The 21,643-nt window shown below is 34.3% G+C and overlaps 1 protein-coding gene across 1 annotated transcript in view; it reads left to right on the top strand.

The window, feature by feature from the left end:
• The window catches only part of LOC150096239 (midasin), a 1,081,806-nt gene that overhangs the window by 115,365 nt on the left and 944,798 nt on the right, over positions 1-21,643 (top strand). The window contains exons 11-12 of the mRNA XM_090409469.1: positions 5,124-5,301; positions 16,387-16,499. Of these exons, the coding sequence (XP_090265595.1) occupies positions 5,124-5,301; positions 16,387-16,499 (291 nt within the window). The remainder of the gene's footprint in view (positions 1-5,123; positions 5,302-16,386; positions 16,500-21,643) is intronic.

The raw sequence follows: 21,643 nt of genomic DNA on the forward strand, positions 1-21,643 counted from the left end.
CACAAATTGGGTTTTTAATAACATGTGCCTAAGATGAAGCCGCTTATATCTTCCAAGCAAAAGGCAGCTAGAGTGCGATGGTCTAAGCAAAGACTGTTGTGGGGTCAAGAGGACTGGGAAAAAAAGGTACTTTTTAGCAATGAAAGTATGTTTTGTGTGTCCCATGGTAATCAAGGGATTATGTGTGTTAAGCAAGAAGCATTTCATAAAGAATGCATGAACCGTTCAGTGAAATTTAGAACCTCTGTCATAGTACAAGCTTGTATGACCGCAGAGAGTCGAGGTAGGCTGTGTATTGTGTATGAAAGAGTCAATTCCAAAGTGTACCAAGAAATTCTTGAGCACTTTATGTTACTGGCTTTGGAAGATTTATGTGATGGTGATTTCCTTTTTCAGCAAGATTCAGCTTCTTGTCACACTTCAAAGAAAGGAAGGCAAATCAGTGTAATTTCTTGGCCAGCAAACTCACCAGATTTAAACCCCATTGTGGAATTATGAAGAAATGTCTTCAAGAAGTTGCCCCAAGAAACAAAAATGAATTTGTTTCTAGTCTGCAGTCCATATGGGTATATTTTGATAAAAAAAAAAACAAAAAAAAAAAGACCGTGAACAATTAGTAATTAATATGCCCAACCATTTACAAATGTCATAAAAGCTACCTTGGAGATTCAATGGCAAGCCTTAAGGAAAACCCTAATTGATTAAGCCAGATAGGCATGTGGTGAGGTTGTCTGCAAGGATAGAAAAATCAGAACTCCATGTTGGGCACAGGAAATTAAAGAGACAGTAAAGGAAAAGAAGAAATCATATCAAAAGTTCCTGGCAAATAAGTCAGCTTTTGCTCTTAGAGAATACAGAGACAAATGTAAGAAAAAAAAAAGCGAAACATTGTGTAAAACTAGCTAAACAAAAGTCATGGGAGGACTTTGGCAAGAACATAGAAAATAAATATCAAGAAGGTGGTAAGATATTCTGGAGGTTGTTGAAGCAGCTTAGAAATGGAGGAAAGAGGGCTGTAAAAGGAGTTAGAGATGATGAAGGTGACATGAAAATAGGAGAAAAAGATATCCTTGAAGTACGAAAAATTGCTAAATGAAACAAGCAGTGATAGCAGAGTGGTAAAAAAACACTCAACAGGCATACAGTCAGGAATACATATCCATACTTGAAGTAGAAAAAGCCATCAAAGGCTTGAAATGTGGAAAGGCAGCAGGAGTAGATGATATTCGACCAGAAATGCTGAAGAATGGTGGTATAAAAGTCTTACAGTGACTGCACTGCATAGTTCAAAAGTCCTGGACAGATTGACGAATTCCCGATGATTGGAGTAGAGCTCTCATTGCACCCATATATAAAATGGGAAATAAAACTGAATGTGAGAATTACAGAGGTATTTCCCTACTGAGTGTTCCTGGTAAGATTTATACAAGTATACTTTGAGAAATGGTTGAGATGAACTGTGGAAGAAAAGCTTGGTGAAGAACAAGCCGGATTCAGGCCAAATAGAGGCTGTCAGGATCAGATCTTCACTTTATGACAAATAGTCGAGAAAGCATGGGAATATAACAAAGATCTGTATTTAAGTTTTGTCGATCTGAAAAAGGCATATGACAAGGTGCCAAGAGAGAAGCTATTCAATACGCTACAGTTATATGGTGTCAATGGGGCATTATATCAAGCAATACTTAGTCTTTATTTGAGTTGTAAGTCGGCAGTTAGAATTGAAGGATGTACAGGAAGATGGTTTAATGTTAAATCTGGTGTGAGACAAGGATGTACATTATCCCCTCTGTTATTCATTATCTATATGGATCACATTATGAAGGAAAGTGGTATTAAACATGATATCAGAATTGGAGATGTTAATGTCAGCTCTTTGCTTTATGCAGACGATGTTATACTTCTAAATAAATCCACTACTAGTTTGCAAGATTCCCTGACTAAATTGAATAACTGTTGTAATAGATATGGTATGAAAGTCAGCATTAAAAAGACAAAGACAATGAAAATAGGTAGAATTGTTGAAAATGTCAACTGTGTTGTGAACGTAGAACCTGTATAACAAGTAAAACATTTCAGCTACTTAGGCACGATTTTTAGTGAAGATGGTAAATTAAATATAGAAATAGACAACCGAATCAACAAAGCTGGTATGATAGGAAGTCAATTGAATAAATTCATATGGAATAAGAGAGAAATTAGTCGAAACACTAAATTAGCTGTATACAAGACAGTGTTCAAACCAGTCTTAACTTATGGATCTGAGAGCTGAGTCAGAAGTAAAACACTTGACCAAAGACTAGAGACCGCAGATATGAGAGTCCTGAGAAAGATTAGAGGCATGAACAGATGGCATCAATGGCAATATATTAAAAATGAGGATATTAGGAAAGAACTTGACATTGTCGCCATCCAGGAGTGCATTAGCAGAACTAATCTCATGTGGTATGGTCACTTAAACAGAAAGGGCGAGGAAAGATTAGCAAAACAAGTGTTCTCTGCCAGGTTGGCAGGAAAACGACCCAGAGGAAGACCAAGATATAGGTGGATTGATACAGTACAATATGCCTTAGACGATAGAAATGTAAGATCTGATAATGATAATATTGGAGTCTTGACAAGTAACAGACTGATTTGGAGAAAATTGTAGATAGGAAGTTAGTAATGATGTAAATTTTTCATGTCGTACTATCATATCCTGTACATCCCTTGAGGGTACATGTCAGGAATTTGATGATGATTATGATGATAAAAAGCTAAGGGGAGATGCAACAATGTTCTAATTATTATGTTGTTTCCCTTTGTAATTTTTGTGCATTTATTTTTGCATTATTCTAATATTTTGAACCACATTAAAAATTATTCTAGTTTCCTTTTTTTTTTTTTCAAATAACAAATTTCTTGTAATCTGTATTACATTTTTATGTGTTTACATGGTTATGTAATCTACAAAGTATGTAGATTTAGATGATGCTAATTCATATTTGGTAATAATTATTTTCTATTTTTCTAATATAAATAAATTAGAATTGAAAATCATTCGACACATATTCTTTGATTATTCTAATTTTTTGATTTGGAGGTTTACCTTCATTGGTGTTTAGGACACAGGAGTATACAGAGGATTTGAAATAGGAAATGATCATTAGTTTTGAGCAGGATGAAATTGAATATTATACTGAAAAGGGTCTAAGAAAGTTTTAAAAATAAGAATATTTTTCTTATTTTCTTACTTGGTAGCTTTTAGGTACTGTGGACTGGACTGCAGTATACAAATATTATTGAAGAAAAAATGAAAGAGTTTGAAAACTAGAACCAAACTTTGGTGGCAGACTCTGAAGAGAAATTGACTGATTTGATGAGAGAGGCATGCGATAAAGTTGTCTGTAAGGATAGAAAAATTAGCACTCCATGATGGTTTCAGGAATTTTGTCATGGTAAAGAAAAGAGCATAGAAAGTTCCTCGAATATAAGTCAGCATGTTGCTGTGTGAGAATACAGAGAAAAACGTAAAAAGCAAATCAATGTATAAAAATAGTTAAATAAAGACAATATAAAGACTTCTCCTGAACTGCTTAATTAACCATTTCTAATGCTGCCATCACTTGATCTCTCCATCTCTATCATAGGCTATCTGGTGTACAGTATTCATCCATCCATTCTTAAATCTTTCTTTACTACATCCACCTGTCATGCTTGGGGTCTTCCTGTTGGTCATTTTTCTTACATTTGATCAACTGGTTATCTGCTGTCTCTGAACAGGACCAAACCATTCATTTCTCTTGCTGCTTTTAAATGATAGAACATTGGATCTTTGATAGAGGTTTTATAGTTCCTCATTATGTCTTCATTCATATAGTTTGGTATTTTTATTGTAAGATCATCCAAAAGTTTTCTGAGTATTTTTCTTTCGAACATGATAAGTTTTCTATTATCTTTCTTTGTTATCTACCATGTTTCACAGTCATAGGTTAATATTAGTCATAGATAGTTTAACTAGAGTTTTCTTAATAATATTCTAGATTTTAGAAGTTGTAAAATTGTAAAATATCCATGACTGGCCTTCTCAGTTTTCTCTTCTATCTCTTGATGCATATCATTGTAGCTCTTAATGTTGACTCCTAGATAGTTAAAATTATCTAGGGATGTATAATTATCAACATCCATGTTCAGTTAGCCCTGATACAATCTTGAAATGTATTTATATTTAGTCTTTTCTTGGTTTATGACAAGGACCTATAGGCTTACCTGCCTTAGTTAAATTAAACGTGATTTGTATAATATGTTGATTAGTCTCCAAGGGTAACAATGTCATCAGCATAACCCAATAGGATGTTCTTTCTGTTCATTTCCAACCTCAGGTAAGAGAACATCTCCTTGGCAAAGTCCAGATTTTATTTTAAAACTTGATCAGCATTCTTGTAGTAAATTCCTTGCAGAGGGCAATTACATAGCCTTCTCATTTAAAAGTACTAATTTATATACTTTTGTCATATTTTAAAGCATCTTATTACATTCCATAGTGCATTTCCATATATACTATTATATGCTTGTTTATCAGTAAGAATATGGCAGATAAATATCAGGAAGGTGGCAAAATGTTCTGGAGGCTTAGAAATGAAAAAAAAAAAAATACACTGAAAAGAATCAGAAAGGATAAAGGTGACATGAAAATCAAAGATAAATATATACTCTAGTTGTCTGGAATAATTATTTTTAAAATTTGCTGAATGAAAGAAGTGACAGAAAGTGGTAAAAAATATTCAAAAGGATTGCAGTTGGGAGTACATTGATTTGGTTTTTCTACCTCAGTACTTGAGGTAGAAAAGGCATTATAAAACCTGATGCAAAAAGGCAGCTGGAGCAGATGATATTCTATACCACAGACATACTACATCTTAAGGACTTGTTGGATTTCTGTTCAGAAATTTATTAGTTGTTACTAATATTATGTTCTCCATAAAGGTGTATAATTTCACATTGGAGAGAACATGGATAAGAAAAGCTTTTTTGACTTAGTCAGTAGTGATATGTTCACACTAGTTCAAAATACCATAATATATTTCTTGTATGTTTTATCATGTCTGAAGTTATTCACTCAATATTATTTTTTCCTTCTGTAGAGACCTTTTAAAATGGTGTAAACGTATAGCCAAAGACTTTGATTTGGTGTCTGTTGATACAGCTTTAGCAGCATTTCAGGATGCATTAGACTGCTTTTGTCAAAGTATACCACAACTTAATAATAGAATAACTGTAGCACAATCTGTTGGAGTGAAACTGAACTTATCTGTGTCCAAGGTAAGAATTTTAAATTTGATTATTTTATGCATATTTTGTTCCTCTGATTATGAAACAGAATCTTTCATAGTTTGCTTTATGCCGAGATAAAACTTGCCTTTAAATGATTTTGAAGACTTATGTCTAAAATATTAGACTTCAGATCTAGTGTTAGAAACCAGTAATCTATAAATGATTGGATAATTAAACCTGTTGCTTAATATTCAAATTTAAATAATTTTAACTCTTGTGTTCTGCAATACATTTGATTCTCATTATAGCAAACATTGCCACAATAAACTTACTCAATATAACAAATTATTCACAAGTCCTGACTAGAACCCAATGGGTTCAAAGTTATGCCAAAATGCATTTGCTATACCAAACTATCCACTAGCAAACTATTCCTGTGACACCTAGAAGTTGTGCTTTTATGTGTTATTCATTAAAAAATATATTTTTTTGCTAGTGAATTAATTCTTTATGAAGATGTGTGGGTATTAATTCTAAATTGGCAAAATTATTCCACTACTATGGGCTTTTCTCCTTTGGCTGTTATTTATTTATTTATTTATTTTCATGGACTTTAAAGATTTATTCTCATAAACAAGTAGTAAATGTTTTGTCGCCAGTTACCAGTAGGGAAAACTGGCTCTCGATGAGTCTTCTTATCTTCTTGCTATATGCTCACATTCTTTTGATTAATTCTTTTACAGTCTTATACTTAAAGAAATGCATAATAAGTATCAATGAGAAAAAATCACTTCCAAAAAACATTGGCAAAAATCTGTTTTAGATAAATGCTTTATATTAATTAACCTCACATATGAGGGGCTGAAATACCTATAGCCAGTATTGTTTGCAAAGAAGGTATGAACTGGTGATATTTCTATGAATAACTAGAGGTTCTAGTCCTTAAAAAAACTGGGGGGGGGGGAGAAGACTGTTCCAAAGCATAGAAATAGACAGAATGAAGAAAGATGTGGGTTCAGTATCTTTGAAGTTGGTCTGTGAATATTTGTTGTCGTGTATATTTACAAGCTTAAAGAAATTGAAGGATTACAGCAACCATGAAAACACCTACAGAAGAGGCACATGACAAAATCAGAATGCCTGTGATAGTCATCAGTTAACTAGATACTATCCATCTTCTGAATAGCATCAGACATTTCTAAAGAGATATGGATATGATGTGATGTGATTATCCAAGAAAAGGTGAGAGAGGTAAATCAGCCCAAGAAAAGGGATCTGATGTGTGAACATCTGGTTATTATCAAAAGTTGTGCTTTTTTTTTTGTTAATTATTCCAGTAAAATACTTATTAATTCTTTATAAATATTTTATTGTAATGGTAAGTACCTGCTGAATTTCTGTTCAGATGTAGACTAGTCATTACTAACATCAGAGAGTAGAGACCAGACCACAGAATTAAGAGTTCTGAGAAAAATTAGAGCAGAACAGGTGGCATCAATAGCTAAATTATATTAAAAATGGAGATATTAGGGGGAGAAGCTTGACATTGGTAGCATTCAAGAATATGAGCAGATCTAATCTAAGCTGGTTTTGCCACTTAAACAGAATGGGCGAGGAAAGGTTAGCCAAGCAGGTGTTTGATACAAAGATGTCAGGAAAAGACCTCCGAGGAAGATTAACATCTAGGCAGATTGATTAAATCAAAAGTGTCATCATCGATCATCATCTCCTGTCCACAATTTCACTCCAAATTAGTGTTATTACTTGCAAGCGCTCCAATATTGTCATATCTAACATTTCATTCTTCTAACTTCTAATTGAATCAATCCACCTAAGACCTTGGTCTTTTTCCTGCCATCTTGGCATCAAACACTTGTTTTTTTAAGCTTTCTTCTCCTGCTCTAAGTGACCATACCACCTTAGATTAGCCCTGCTCACACATTCTTGAATGCAAATAATGTCAGGTTCCTATCTGACATCTTCATTTTTAATATGATTCTGCCATTTATGCCATGTGGGGTCTTTGATCAAGTGCTTTATTTCTAACCCAACTCTCAGATCCATAATTTAAAACTGGAAAATGAATAAAATGGAAGTTTTATTAAGAAGTGCATCGACATAGTCTGTTAATAGTATTTGATATTATTGTATACTGTGTTTCTGTGTTTGTGTTTTGGAGTACAACATCATCTGCATAAAGAGCTAAGTTGACATTTCCAATTCTATTATCAGGCCTAATGCTACTTTCTTTCATCATGTGGTCTATATAGATGATGAATAAGAGTGGAGATAATGTGCATCCTTGTCTTATCCCTGATTTTATATCAAACCACCTTCCTGTATTACTTTCAATTCTAACTGCCGACTTATAACTTAAATCTCTGGGCACCTTGTCATATTCCTTTTCCATATCTAAAAAACCTAAGTACATATCCTTATCATATTCTCATGATTTCTCAACAGTTTGTAATAAAGTGAAAATCTAATCTTGACCATTTCTGTTTGACCTGAACTCAGCTTGTCCTTCAAGTTTTTCTTCCACAATCATTCTCAAACTCTTTTCAAGTATACTTGCATAAATCTTACTTGGAACACTCAATAGAGAATTTGTCTATAATTCTCACATTCATCTTTTTTGCCTTTTTTTTGTATAGATGGAAACCTCTCAATTATGCAGTATAGCCATTGCTAAACATTTTGCAAATATCATCTACTCTAGCTGCCTTTCCACATACCAAGTTTTTGACGGCTTTTTCTACCTCAAGTATTGATATATGTACTCTTGTTTGCATTTCTCTCGAAAATTTTCTGCTACTGTTCTGTTACTGCTTGTTTCATTTGACAATCTTTCAAAGTAATTACTCCAGACATCTAGGATATCCATATCTTCAGTTTTCATGTCACCCTTATCATCTTTGATTCCTTTTATAATACTCTTTCCTTCATTTCTAAGCTTTTTCAATAACCTCCAGAACATTTTGCCACCTTCCTGATATTTATTTTCTTTATTCTTAGCAAAGTCTTCCCATGACTCAAAAGTGCCCTTGTAAACCAAAATATGTAAAAGTGAATATGTAAAAGAATTCACATAAATAATTTAGATCGTGTGTCACTGATGTTAGTATGTACCATTGTTTAACATCACAGTAGATCAGTTTCAAAACTAATTTCTTTAGTATGTAAGACATTTAGAAGCACTTTTGAAGAAAATACTGAAGGAAAAATTAATAATATTGACAAAGGGGCATGTTGATAGCGATATTGACAAGCTTGGAGTGAAGAACCCATATGTGATTGACAAACCTGTATGATGTCATGCAGTGTCATTAACTAACAATGGGGAAATATAAAAAATAATAGGTGAGAGCAGATAGCATTTCAATCCATATTATGGAATAATATGGATTGAAAATTTCTGTAAAATAAAGATAATGAATAAAATGGAAGTTTTATTAAGAAGTACATAGTCTGTTATTGACATAGTCTGTTAACAGTATTTGATATTATACTGATATCTTCAAAGTAACTCTTAAAGGGATCTTTTTAATTGAGGAAACAAAGTAACTATTGATGATTCAGCTCATTTATTGATTTGAAGAAAATATTTTAAGATATGTGCCTCCATTGTGCTACTTAAGAAGAACTGTCATTTCTTCATTTGTATGGATGTAGTGTTTCTGTTTTGATTAATATTTTCTCTACTCCTGGAAGGTAGAACTTTTGTTTCTTCTGTTAAATTCAGGATAAGGTTGTTTTGTGCTAAGTTGAACATAAGTTTGAGCATTTCCTAAGGACCAACCTGGTTAGCATTTCAGTATACTCAAAATAGATGAATATACTGAAAAAAAGAAAGTGAGGTGTGATCTGAGAAATCAAACAGGACTGTTTTGGTAGCATTGAAGTTGACAAGGTAGTTCTCACCTTATTGAAATATGGCTTTGCAATATCATTGTTTAAGGAATTGATTACCAAGATCTTGTATTTATCTCTGAAGTGTAATTTTCTTCAGTTCAAATACCCAAACTGTGAAGTCAGTATCGCTAAACCTTGCAGAGAACTGCCTCCTTAGAACTTGATTGTTCAAACTTAAACATGCTTTCCTTCTCTAATTCTGATGATCAGTTGGGGGGAGGGATACAAAAAAAAAAACAGAATTTTTAGTTAGTAAACAGCTAACCCAAATTGTCCATAGAAATATTGTAAAAAAAAAAAAAAAAAAAAAAAAAAATCACTATCCACAGTAACACTTGTTTAATAAATTATAATTAATTAATAATAATTAATATAAAACAGAGAATTCAATAACAATTTGGGAGTGCATGGGAAAGTGTCTTTTTTTATTCTTTTTTTTTGCATGTACTTGCAACTTGCAAGAATGTCAGGTAAATATTATACTATTATGATTTGATATAGGATGGGTGTGTTTCAGTACATTAAAAAAAAAAAAAAGTTAAGAAATATAGTAATTAAATAATTTCTCAAAATTTGGTCATAGTCCTGTTCGAACCCATTTGTCCATAGAGGACAAGTTGTGATTATAAAGCATTTCATATGCTCCGATAGCAATAAGAGTGGTAATTGATATTTTGCAGTAGGTAAAAAAGAGTTGATCTCGTTAATAGGTTTAAACATTGCTGCAAGATGAAATTTATTTAGGACATGAGCAGTACATTCAAAGGTGCTTTTAGTATATGGGATAGATTTCCTATTGGAATAATCTCTTTTTGTGGAATTATATATATATATATATATATATATTATTGTTCATCTTTACTCAGTAGAAAATATTATAAAAAATTAGTTTGAATGACTATATACCGAGAATGAAAAAACAACAAGATTTAATATTAAGATACAACTAGTTTTGTTGAATGATTCAATTCTTCAGGTATCAGGCAAAGAATTATACAAAAAATGACAGAGACATGATAAAATTACATCAACAGATCTAGTATAAAAGACAATAGTACATTTTAAAGACAGGAATGCGAGCTTGAGTTCTAAATTAAAGTTGACTATATGCATGAGCTGCCACGAGTACGCCAATACTGAACAGAGGCAATGTGTGCGTCAGAGAGATTGAAGCTAAGGCTGTTGTTAATATGGGATGAATCTAGTGAAATTTCTCTAGATTCGATGATCTTTCTTTTTCGAGTTCATCACTTGTGGCAGCTCATGCATGTAGTCAACTTTAATTTAGAACTCAAGCTCACATTCCTGTTTTTAAAATGTACTATTGTCTTTTATACTAGATCTGTTGATGTAATTTTATCATGTCTCTGTCATTTTTTGTATAATTCTTTGCCTGATGCCTGAAGAATTGAATCATTCAACGAAACTAGTTGTATCTTAATATTAAATCTTGTTGTTTTTTCATTCTCGGTATATAGTCATTCAAACTAATTTTTTATAATATTTTCTACTGAGTAAAGATGAACAATATACAAACTACTGAAAAAATTTTGACTAAAGCTTCATGGTACTATGTTATACCAAAAGAAATTCATTATAGCAAACTATCCACTATAACAAACTGTTGCCATTGTCCCTACAAGTTTTCTGTAGTGAGGGTCAACTGTAATAATGCTGAACTTTTTATTACAGAATTCCAACTCATACTGGACATTATCTTCATTCTAGCATGCTATATTACCCTTGGGTGTGGGTAAAGATTCAGAGTGAAGATTTCAGTTAAGATGGTAGTCCATACCATCTTAGATTAGCTCTGTACTCTTGAATAACATCTATTTCTCCTGTGTCTTTTTCTCCCTCTAATGATTAGCCGCAGTGTTTGCCATGCACTGCAACCAGTGGACATCCAGAAAGAGAGATCCTTGTAGTCTTGCACTTTGGCTCCCTACTTCATCAAGACAGGAACTCATGAATGGCAGCCTGTCCAGGATCATCTGGCTAGTGGACTATCTACTAGGGTCGATAGTGTTGCAGTAATCTCTTTTCCCATGGTATGGCAGCTCTCTGGGATAGGGAACTCTGATGCTGGATCTCCTTCCTTTTGAGAGTGATATTTTCATCCTCATGTTTATTAAAGGATCCTCAACAAGCCTCTCTTTTCCCATGGTATGGCAGCTCTCTGGGATAGGGAACTCTGATGCTGGATCTCCTTCCTTTTCAGAGTGATGTTTTTCATCCTCATGTTTATTAAAGAATCCTCAACAAGCCTCAGCCAAGTTCAGGACTATTTGCACATCAGTGGAAAACAAAAATAAGAAACAGAAAACATCAAGGGATAGCAACAAACATGCCAGTTCTTAATTATGCATTCAACAGGTGAACATCCACCCAGGAAAATCTCACCTTTCAGAAGAGTTGGCAGGATCTCAACAGTTTCTCTTCTCAAAGCAACCACCCAGACATAATTAGAGACTGTGGTTGCGAAGAATTCCAATCATGATACCCCCCCCCCCCCCACACACACAAAACTGATTGTTTCTTGAAGAGTAATATTGGAGCAGGACCAATGAAAGCAGATATCTCTACAGCCCTGTTAGGCTCTATATCCTGAATTCTTTGTGTTTATTTAAGTGTCAAAAATACAGCACTCATTATCAGACTGCCTGTCATGGCTCTGTCATCTGTGCCCAGTTGTGAGGGGAAACCACCCAGCATACTCCCAAGTATGCCAAAGGTGAAAAGATGAAGAGCAGTTTTAAAAACATCACAACCAGTGGAATATCCATATCAGGATGCAAAGAGGAAGTATATTACAATAGTAGCATCAGCAACATTTAGTGTTGATGCTGATTCTCTTATGCTGAGAAGGCAACTGTAAAGAAATGTCAAAGGGGATCTTAACTCGTATGTCTGTCTCGCCTTCTCACAATCTCTGAACAGTATATGATTTGCTTGTAATCTCCTTACAGTAAATCATAGAGAAAAATGAATATGGCCTCTCTTGAAAATATACCAAAAATTATTCCATTACATGAGAACCCATTAGTTAACAAAATAATAGAATGTGCACTTTTGAGAGTCAAGGATTTGCCTCCAGATCCATCAGTAGATGGGATGAATAATTGAGATATACTCCCCTATAATAAATAAAACCCTTAAAATAAACACAAAGGGTTCAATATAGAGCCTAACAGGGCTGTAGAGATACCTGCAGAAAGACACATGGAACCCGGTAACAATTCCACACTGTGAAATACTATGAAATGTTAGCATCATTTATAAGAACGGGATGGAGGTCAGCCTGACCTGCCTGTGGAGGAGTTGCCATCCTTATGGGGGAACCATGCTCCCCCCCCCAGCAAGCCCCACTCAACACAGGCGCATAGAGGCAGTATCCGTCGACCTCTCAGTTGTCTCATCACAATATGCTGTATCTGTTTACCTTCTAATGCTAATATCTTATAGGATGACCTCATATTGCAGATACCAACCCCTTTACTTTTAATGGTGGGTTTAACAATAACAATCTCTCTCTCTCTCTTTATCCATATCCATATGGATAAAGAGAGAGAGACTATCAAGCATGTTTGGCCACCCAAACATGCTTAATAGTCTGCTCGTCCCCCCCCCCCCCCCCATTTAAGTTGGAAATCGAAGACAACTTATGTGGGAGTCATCATTTCACCGTGAAATCCACTTTTCTTCATGGACAACCATGTACTACGCCATGGATATCCCAATAGTAAATAGGTCAAATTGAATGGCTCATCTCTCCCTTAGCAAAATTTTGTTTTGCAACAGCTCATCTATCAGTGATGCATTGAATCATAACAGCGTATCATATCATATCATACAAGCTGCTACAACACAATACTTAAAACATCCGGGTGGTTTCACTTTTCTGTAAACCTTCGTGGAATGCTGAATGCACAGTAGCCAAGGAAGCTCAGAACAGTTTGGAGCATCTTTTGTAGTTATTCCACAACAAAATTCATTGTCAGAGCCAAATGGACTCCTGGATTTCCAATACACATCCTGTGAAACCAGATCATCCAACACCAAAGAGGACTGAGACAAAATCTCGAAAATGAAGGACAGATATACCCCATCCACTTTTGATCCTTGAACACAGTAGATCTGTAGTTGCTGACCCAAAGATAGTTACATACTCTTGGGGAGATTTTTGACAAAACATCAGTAATATCATTTTATTCCTCTGAGTTTGTCTAAAAACACAATGCAGAAAAATACCAAGTTCTGTGCTCTTTGAAAAGTATGGAAGATGACAACAGGAACTGAAAGCTCCTTTGCTTAAATTCACACTGCTGTTGGACTAGATAACATCCATTATGAGATGGTTATTTATCTTTCACCATCTGTTATAGATCAACTATTGAATAGAATTTCTCTCAGAGTGTGTTTCTGGAATGCTGAAAGAAAGGCAATTATTTCCGTTTTGCTTCAGGGTAGACAACCATGGAAGGGATCCCAAAATTCCAATAAACTATCATCTAATTGCTCTGACTAGCTGCCTATGCAAGATCCTGGGGAAAATGGTTAACGCTAGTCTCTTGTGGTTTCTGGAGAGAAACATCTTTTTTTTTTTTTTTTTTTTTGCTAAGTTTATCTTACTCCTAGTTCTCAGTCAGTGTGAAGAACATCCTGACCAAGAACTAATACTAGGATAAACTTTAATTCCAGTTGCAACAGAAGCCAAGTTCTTAGGACACCTTACTTTTATGCCTCATATATGTCAGTTATATCATAAGTGTGGTAGAGTGATGAACATCCTTCACTCCCTAGCTTCCTTTCACCTCTCGTGATGCCCAACATATGCTCTTTGCTCTGATTATATCATATATTAATCAGATTGAAACTTGGTTATGGGTCCCAAGTCGATTCGTATGCCAGTGACAGCGCCCTATGATGGTTGGATGCTGGAGAGCGGATATGCTAACCACTCGGTCAACCAGGCCAGCATAAACTATAATCTACATAAAGCATTTCAGTTTGTTGCTACAGTAATTGGTGTTTAGTTTTGGTTCTGTGTGGTGCTTGTCCTGATTTCTATTTTCTTTCATTCTCCTTGTCCTTAATGTGTGTCGACTTGTGTGTGTGTCTCCTAACTTGCCTGGCTGCCCATTGTATCACAACATACAGCTACAGTTTATGTGGTAGATACCTTAAAAATACCAGGTGTTTTAAGGCTGGATAGGAAAAAAGTGTCAGGAAATTAGAGATCTTGTTGAGGGGATGGATGGTAACTTTTATTATACTCTGTTGTCATAGTCTTGATAACTTATCTGTAACTGACTATACATAGGAAGAATCACTATTCCTGTGAAGTTTTGTGTTTGCCTGGGAAGTTGATTTAGAATTCTGTTGCAACCATTCTTTGGCAGGATGCTACTAAGGTAATCAAGTTCTCGGTTTCTTATATCTGTATTAGTGGAGATTTTATAAGCTGTATCACTTAGGGTACAAATAGTGCTTGTTTTTGTACCATAGTGATGGGAAGTGGCATGCAAGTAACATCTGGTGTTTGTTGGCTTCCTGTAAACTGGGAAATCAAGTATGTTCTGCTCAGATCCTTCCATGATTGAGCCCTTAAAATAGTAAAGACCCAATTACTTCAAAGTCAGAGGTCAATTTAATATGAGGGTGAATATTATTAAGGTACGTGACAAATTATTTTAATTGGTTAGTAGAACTGGGACAAATGATCAATGTGTCATTGACATATCTGATATAAACTTTAGGTCATGTTTTCTGATTTTGTAAGGTTCTTTCTTCAAACTACTTGCTGAACAGATTTGCTAACAGAGGAGTCGGGGAAGAACCTATTGTCAGTCCTCCCTTATGTTCAAATTTGAAATAAGTGCTATTAGTACAATGTTTGCAGAGATGCAGTGTCTAGTGGAAAAATTTCCTGTGGTGGTTGATTGGTTTCTGCTCTTGGAACATTGTCTGGGCTTGCAAGTAGATCAATAGGTTCTTTTGCAATGTCTGATGTGTTCTATGAAATGTGTCTTCTTAATAAAAGAGGTGTTGTCTTGCCTAACCATGTTAATCTCATCAGCAATGTCCTGAGAGCCTGGTAGTTTGTAACTCCCCCCCCCCCACCTGTGTGGTTTCCTTTGTGGACAGAATTCTGGAATTTGTAACAAAGGTATTAGCATTCTTCATTGAAGAAATAACTTAACAATATCAGCAGCTTTTTATCATCATTCAGACTGAGAATCCTAAGTAAAACAAACTTTACTGACCCATTTCTATATGAATTGGAGAGCAATAATGTATCTTTCAGTTTTAATTGAATTGAATAAGTCATATGGATTAATTATTACGATAAACTTCTTACTTATCTCTTTTTACAGGATTTCTTCTCATTTCCATTTCTAATTTATCTTCTAATTTCTGATCAGTCTTCATATAATGAAGACATAACTTCTACAATTCTCTTCTTCTCTTTCTTTTGTCTTCTCTTCTACTAAACCAGTAAGCACTTAGTAATATCCATTATCATCATTTTACTTCCATGCATGATCAGAAATACTCCCAGGTTCAGTCTATCATTGTGCGCTGCCATTGTTGTTTACAGTGTTATGCTTGAAATAGCAAGTTCCATTTCACAGTGCAGAAAAGTTATTTAATTATAATTTCATAATGAAACAAGTAAAATTTATAACACTTCTTCGTTTCACAATGTTTTATGCACCGAAATAAGTTTTCATTTACTCACTTTCAAAAACATGAATACAGCAATAATTTGCTCTATTCATGCTTTTCTCGATAAGTGACAGCATAATGCTTTTGAACAATATTTATCTTGATACAAACACACTCATTTCAAAACGAACAGCTTATACAAAAATTATAATTATATTGTAATACCTAATTTAAATAAATTTATTTTATATCGAATAAATTTCAGAAGCCCAAAATAAAAGTTTTGAAACAATTTGTTCCAGACAAAAAGAAACATACATTTAACAACTGTATATATTTTACATTACTGTATTATTGGCTTCTTAATTTAAAATTAAGTATTTTTTTTTTTTTTAGTTTGCAGATATCTGAATTTTAATACAAATATCCCAAATTAGGTTGTTTTAGAAGTGAACATTAGAAATTATCTTTATTTTGCAATTTATTTTTGTATTTGCTTGTTGCTGTTTATTCCTCAGTACCATGAATGCTAATTTCTGTTATGCATTTTAGGCTGAGTTTTACTGCAGGAAATACAGACCAGATTTGAATTTATCGACAGACCCAATAAGAATAGGTAGGGTAACATTACCCAGAAAACAATCTGAAGCCTTCACTTTTGGAAGGTAAGCATTTGTGGGTTTGAAAATTGTAGTTATCTTGTTATAATGGTTTCAAATGAAGTTTTATATTTGTTATTTTCAGAAGAAAAATAAATTCTTATTAAAAGCAACTTTTCAATAAATATTCTAATAGTGCACTTATATATTGAGGTTGTGTCGGAGAGTTAGGTTATTATTCTTCCATGTTGGAATAGGAACCTCATAATTAAATTTAATGGAATAAATACAGTGCATAGGAATACTTAAACAATAGGTTTAATCATTCTGACATTTTGTCTCTGTAACATACTGGTCAACTGGGAAACATTAAATTGTAATAACACACAACAATAAGTGGAAGAAATTAGACTATGTTATGCCTAAAATACTATCAGGTGTGCCTTCTATGGGTGCTGTTGGATGGGAGACCTAAGAAGTTTTTACTAAATCTTTAGCACACAACCACATGTATTTAGATTAGACTGTTTATATATAATCTGCTGCTGATTCTGAAAAGAGTCTTTCATTTTGTATTTGCTCTGATAATGCAGAGTAGTTTTTTTGTTTTTTTTTCCCATCTAATTCTATGCAAGTCATCCAAAGCATGGTCATCTAGATCTGACCGACCATAGTTTTGGCAGCAGACATACTTCTTTGTGTTCACCAAGCACATCTCCTAGTTTGACCACAATAAGTTGCAAGAACAAGGAATCTTGAAAACACCTATTACAGAGAGAGAGAGAGAGAGAGAGAGAGAGAGTGGATCCTTAGAAGAGCAGAGAAGGGAAGACATGAGGTTTGAAGCAGTGCAGAGATTATATTTCTTTAAAGTTCTGGGTATTTTTTCTGAGGTGAATAGTAATAGATTACTGCAGTTTGTATGTTGAGAGGAGTGTGTGGATATGTGAGAATAATATGTTATTCTTTTTGGCATTGTAACCATTGGACAGGAAGGTCTGATCAATGAAGGAGAGTTTGCCATAAGTAGAACAGAGGTTGTAGGCTCTGTTCACAAGAGTTTTGGTGACGCCATATTGTTCAGAAGGGGTGGGGTGATGGGAAACAGTTTACAGAAAGGCAGGCTGTTGTTATTTTCTTTATCTATAGGGAACTGGATTTTCGGGTGTTGGCTGTTGAGGTAGTGGAGGGAAGAGTCTAACATGTCTGAGCTATGTGGCCAAATAGAAGTTTTGAGAATGGCAAGAGCTTGTTTTTCAAAATTCTGTGTATAGAAAGTTTCCTGAAGAGGAAAGAACTCATGGATGTACCTTCTCTGTTTATATAAGGCATCCTTCCAAGAGAAGTAACCAGTATGGGTGGCAAAATTTAAAAGATGCATAATGTCATTATTGTTTAATCCAAAATTTAGTTTCAAACAATAATGATATCATGTAGAGCTTCTATGTTATCTGCTTATTCACAGATATTCACCTTTCTGCACTTGAAATTTACTGGGAAATGACCACATCCACACCGTGTATCTGTTTAATTTTGCCATCCATACTGGTTACTTCTTGGGAGGACCGGCTGCTTTATATTAACAGATGGAAGATATATTGATGGGTTCTCCTCTGTTATATTTCTATTTGGAGCATTTTGAAAAACATTCTGTTGATACTGCCATTCCCAAACCTTCTATTTGGCCACATGGCTCAGACACATTAGACTCTTTCATAATACACTGGTCTTCACAGCCTGAGTTGCTTCATCTGTAAATCCAAAACAATCAACCACCCAGCATTCAGAATGTGGTTCACTATAGACAAAGAAAATAACAATAGCTTGCCTTTTGGGATTAGAGTATCTAGATACTCTAATCACATGTCTATTCAGTGGTATCGTTCCTTTTTTTCATTTTACATAAAACCCACCTACATGTCTTCAAAACCCTTGTCAACAGAGCCTCCAATCTGTTTCACCCAAGTTTTCCTTAGTCCAAAGCTAAACTATCCTTTATTCACCATGCCTTCCCATCTAATGATTACAATGCCAAAAAGATCAACAAATTAGCTATTCCTCCTATCTTCTACAGACTACAGTAATGCTATTACTGTTCCCCGTATTCAGGGCACCTGAGAAAAATTAGCCAAAACTTTAAAGAAATATAATCTCTACTTTCTTAAGGATCCCCCACCCCACCCCTCTGTTCCAAATAGTTACAAAGTTCCTTTGTAACTATTTGGAACAGAGGGGTGGTGTGTGTGTGTGTGTGTGTGTGTGTGTGTGTGCGCGCGCACGCATGCATGTGTGCATGTGTTTATGCATACTGTTTTCTTCTTGAGTCCTAGTACTTCAGACACTACTAGACAATCAGTAAAACTTGGATATTATACTCTGTGACCATGGTGAAATATCAGAACAGTTAAACATTTAATTTTCTTTGTGTTGTATTTATTCCATTAAATTCAATTATAAGCCTAAATATGCATGGAAGTGAAACCTATTTGAAAAGAGCTAAGTTTAGTATGTAAAAACATCAGGAACTTTTTATTATAGGAACTTTTTTCCCTTCCTACGAACATGCAAAATTGACTTGGGACATGAAGTTCATGAGTAATTAAATTAAATTGCCAATCAGCTTTATTGGCAATTTAAGCTTTGAAGGATTAATTTAAAAATTTGGCTAAGCTCTTAAATTAACATACAGTGATACGTTCTAGGAAAACTTTTCTTGGATATTATACACCGTGTGTGTGTGTGTGTGTGTGTGTGTGTGTGTGTGTGTGTGTGTGTGTGTGTGTGTGTGTGTGTGTGTGTGTGTTTATGCATACTGTTTTCTTCTGGAGTCCTAGTACTTCAGACACTACTAGACAAATGGTGGTTGAACAATTGTGCATCTGATTTGGAAACAGTACTCTGCACTTCACCCCACCCCCCCCTCTCAAAAATAATCTATTTCTCTTCATATAAATAGGTGAACATGATTAACAATTTTTCTTATCTATTCACAGTAGGCTGAGTTGAAGGCAAAAGGCATTTTTAGATTTATCTATCTACTATGAGGGTTCTTATTGTGTATCAGCTTTATAGATAACTTGACCATACTTTCTTTTGCTGAGTCACTCAGTGTTATCTCCATTTTTTGTTATTGCATCTGTATTTGGTTCTTATTTTCAGCCTTTCGAAGTAATATTTGTATATTTGAGAATAACTTCACATCTGAGAGTTATTAGACTGCTTTTTTAATTAGTAGACAAATCATTGGTGGGCACTTGCCATTTTAATCTATATATTATTGTATCTTGAACCAATCTGAAGATGTTGCTATCATCAGCAACATAATCAGTAAAACTTATTTTGGATGCACTTGGGATATTTTCTTGTTAGTTCATGATTAGCAGCATGTCTTATGTTCTGTCCTGAATAGAAATATAGCTTGTACTTGCCATTATTGTTAGTCCTTCTCTTTTCTCCAGATCATCTCAAAAAATTTCTCAATGTCTGGTTCATTTCACTCTGTTTGTTTGGGGTCTCTAACAAGGAATTTCTCTACTTCTTGACTCCTGTTACTGCAGCCTTCTGTGCATAAGCAAAAATGAGTTAATGGTTCAGTTGCCTCTTTTGCTATTTGCTGCTTCATTCTCTACTTGAAATTTCCTGCTATTTAAGAAGTTGATCTTTGTGTTTAATATTAAATATCAACTACCCCTTTCTTTCTTAATGACTATTACCTGAACATCTTATAGTTATTCTTTAGTAGTTTATCACCTCTTTTATCATCTTCATTTCAGTATACTGTCATATCAGCATCACATCATCTCTGTAATTTCTCTGACTCAACCTCTCTTCATTAATGCTTCTCATATTGATGGTACCTATCTTCAATTCTGTCATGATTGATGTTCCAGTAGTTAACTTTGATTATTCTTTCTGTTTTTTTTTTTTTTAAATTAAAGAACACAAGTAGGCCTAAATAAAAAACAATAACAACAGAAAACTTATGTGAAATGATCTATTTAATATAAAATTGTTGCCAAACTGATGATAAAATAATGTGAACATCAATAATATAGAGCAGTATGATCCAATTTTTGCTAAGATCCTAACAGATGATAAGGTCTATGACGTCCTTTCCTTTAGTGCTACACAGTGATCAGCATTCATTTTAGACAAACTATGGACTCTACAACTGTGTTATAAATAATAATTTTTAATTTCCTGACATTTTGACCTTCATATTAAGATCATAATCTGGAGTATACACATATATAGGGTGGTTCAAAATTCCATGTACAAACTTTGAGGGGAGGTAGAGAACATCAAAATCAACCATATTCACATAGGAAAGCATGACCAGAAATGCGACCGGAAGGTGCTAAAAGGGACACAAAGATACAGAAATAACACAAGACAGTCATCATCATCATCAAATTCCTGCCATTTACCCTCAAGGGGTGTACAGGATATGATAGTACTATATGAAAAATTTACATTATTACTAACTTTCTATCTACAATTTTTCTCCAAATCAGTCTGTTACTTGTCAAGACTCCAACATTATCAGATCTTATATTTCTATCTACTAAAGCACTTTTTACACCGTATCAATCCACCTATATCTTGGTCTTCCTCTGAGTCGTTTTGCTGCCAACCTGGCAGAGAACACTTGTTTTGCTAATCTTTCTTTGCCCATTCTGTTTAAGTGACCATACCACCTGAGATTAGCTTTGCTAACACATTCCTTGATGCTGACAATGTCAAGTTCTTTCCTAATATCCTCGTTTTTAATATCATATTGCCATTGATGTCATCTGTTCATGCCTCTAATCTTTCTCAGGACTCTCATATCTGCGGTCTCTAGTCTTTGGTCAAGTGTTTTACTTCTGACCCAGCTCTCAGATTCATAAGTTAAAACTGGTTTGAACACTGTCTTGTATACAGCTAATTTATTGTTCCGACAAATTTCTCTCTTATTCCATATGAATTTATTCAATTGACTTCCCACCATACCAGCTTTGTTGATTCTGTTGTCTATTTCCATATTTAATTTACCATCTTCACTAAAAATCTTGCCTAAGTAGCTGAAATGTTTTATTTGTTCCACAGGTTCCCCGTTCACAACACAGTTGACATTTTCAACAATTCTACCTATTTTCATTGTCTTTGTCTTTTTAATGCTGACTTTCATGCCATATCTATTACAACAGTTATTCAATTTAGTCAGGGAA

The sequence above is a fragment of the Typopeltis vanoorti genome, chromosome 19 (assembly GCF_054136105.1).
Source record: "Typopeltis vanoorti isolate ZY-2024b chromosome 19, IOZ_Tvanoo_1.0, whole genome shotgun sequence".
Classification (NCBI taxonomy): domain Eukaryota; kingdom Metazoa; phylum Arthropoda; class Arachnida; order Uropygi; family Thelyphonidae; genus Typopeltis; species Typopeltis vanoorti.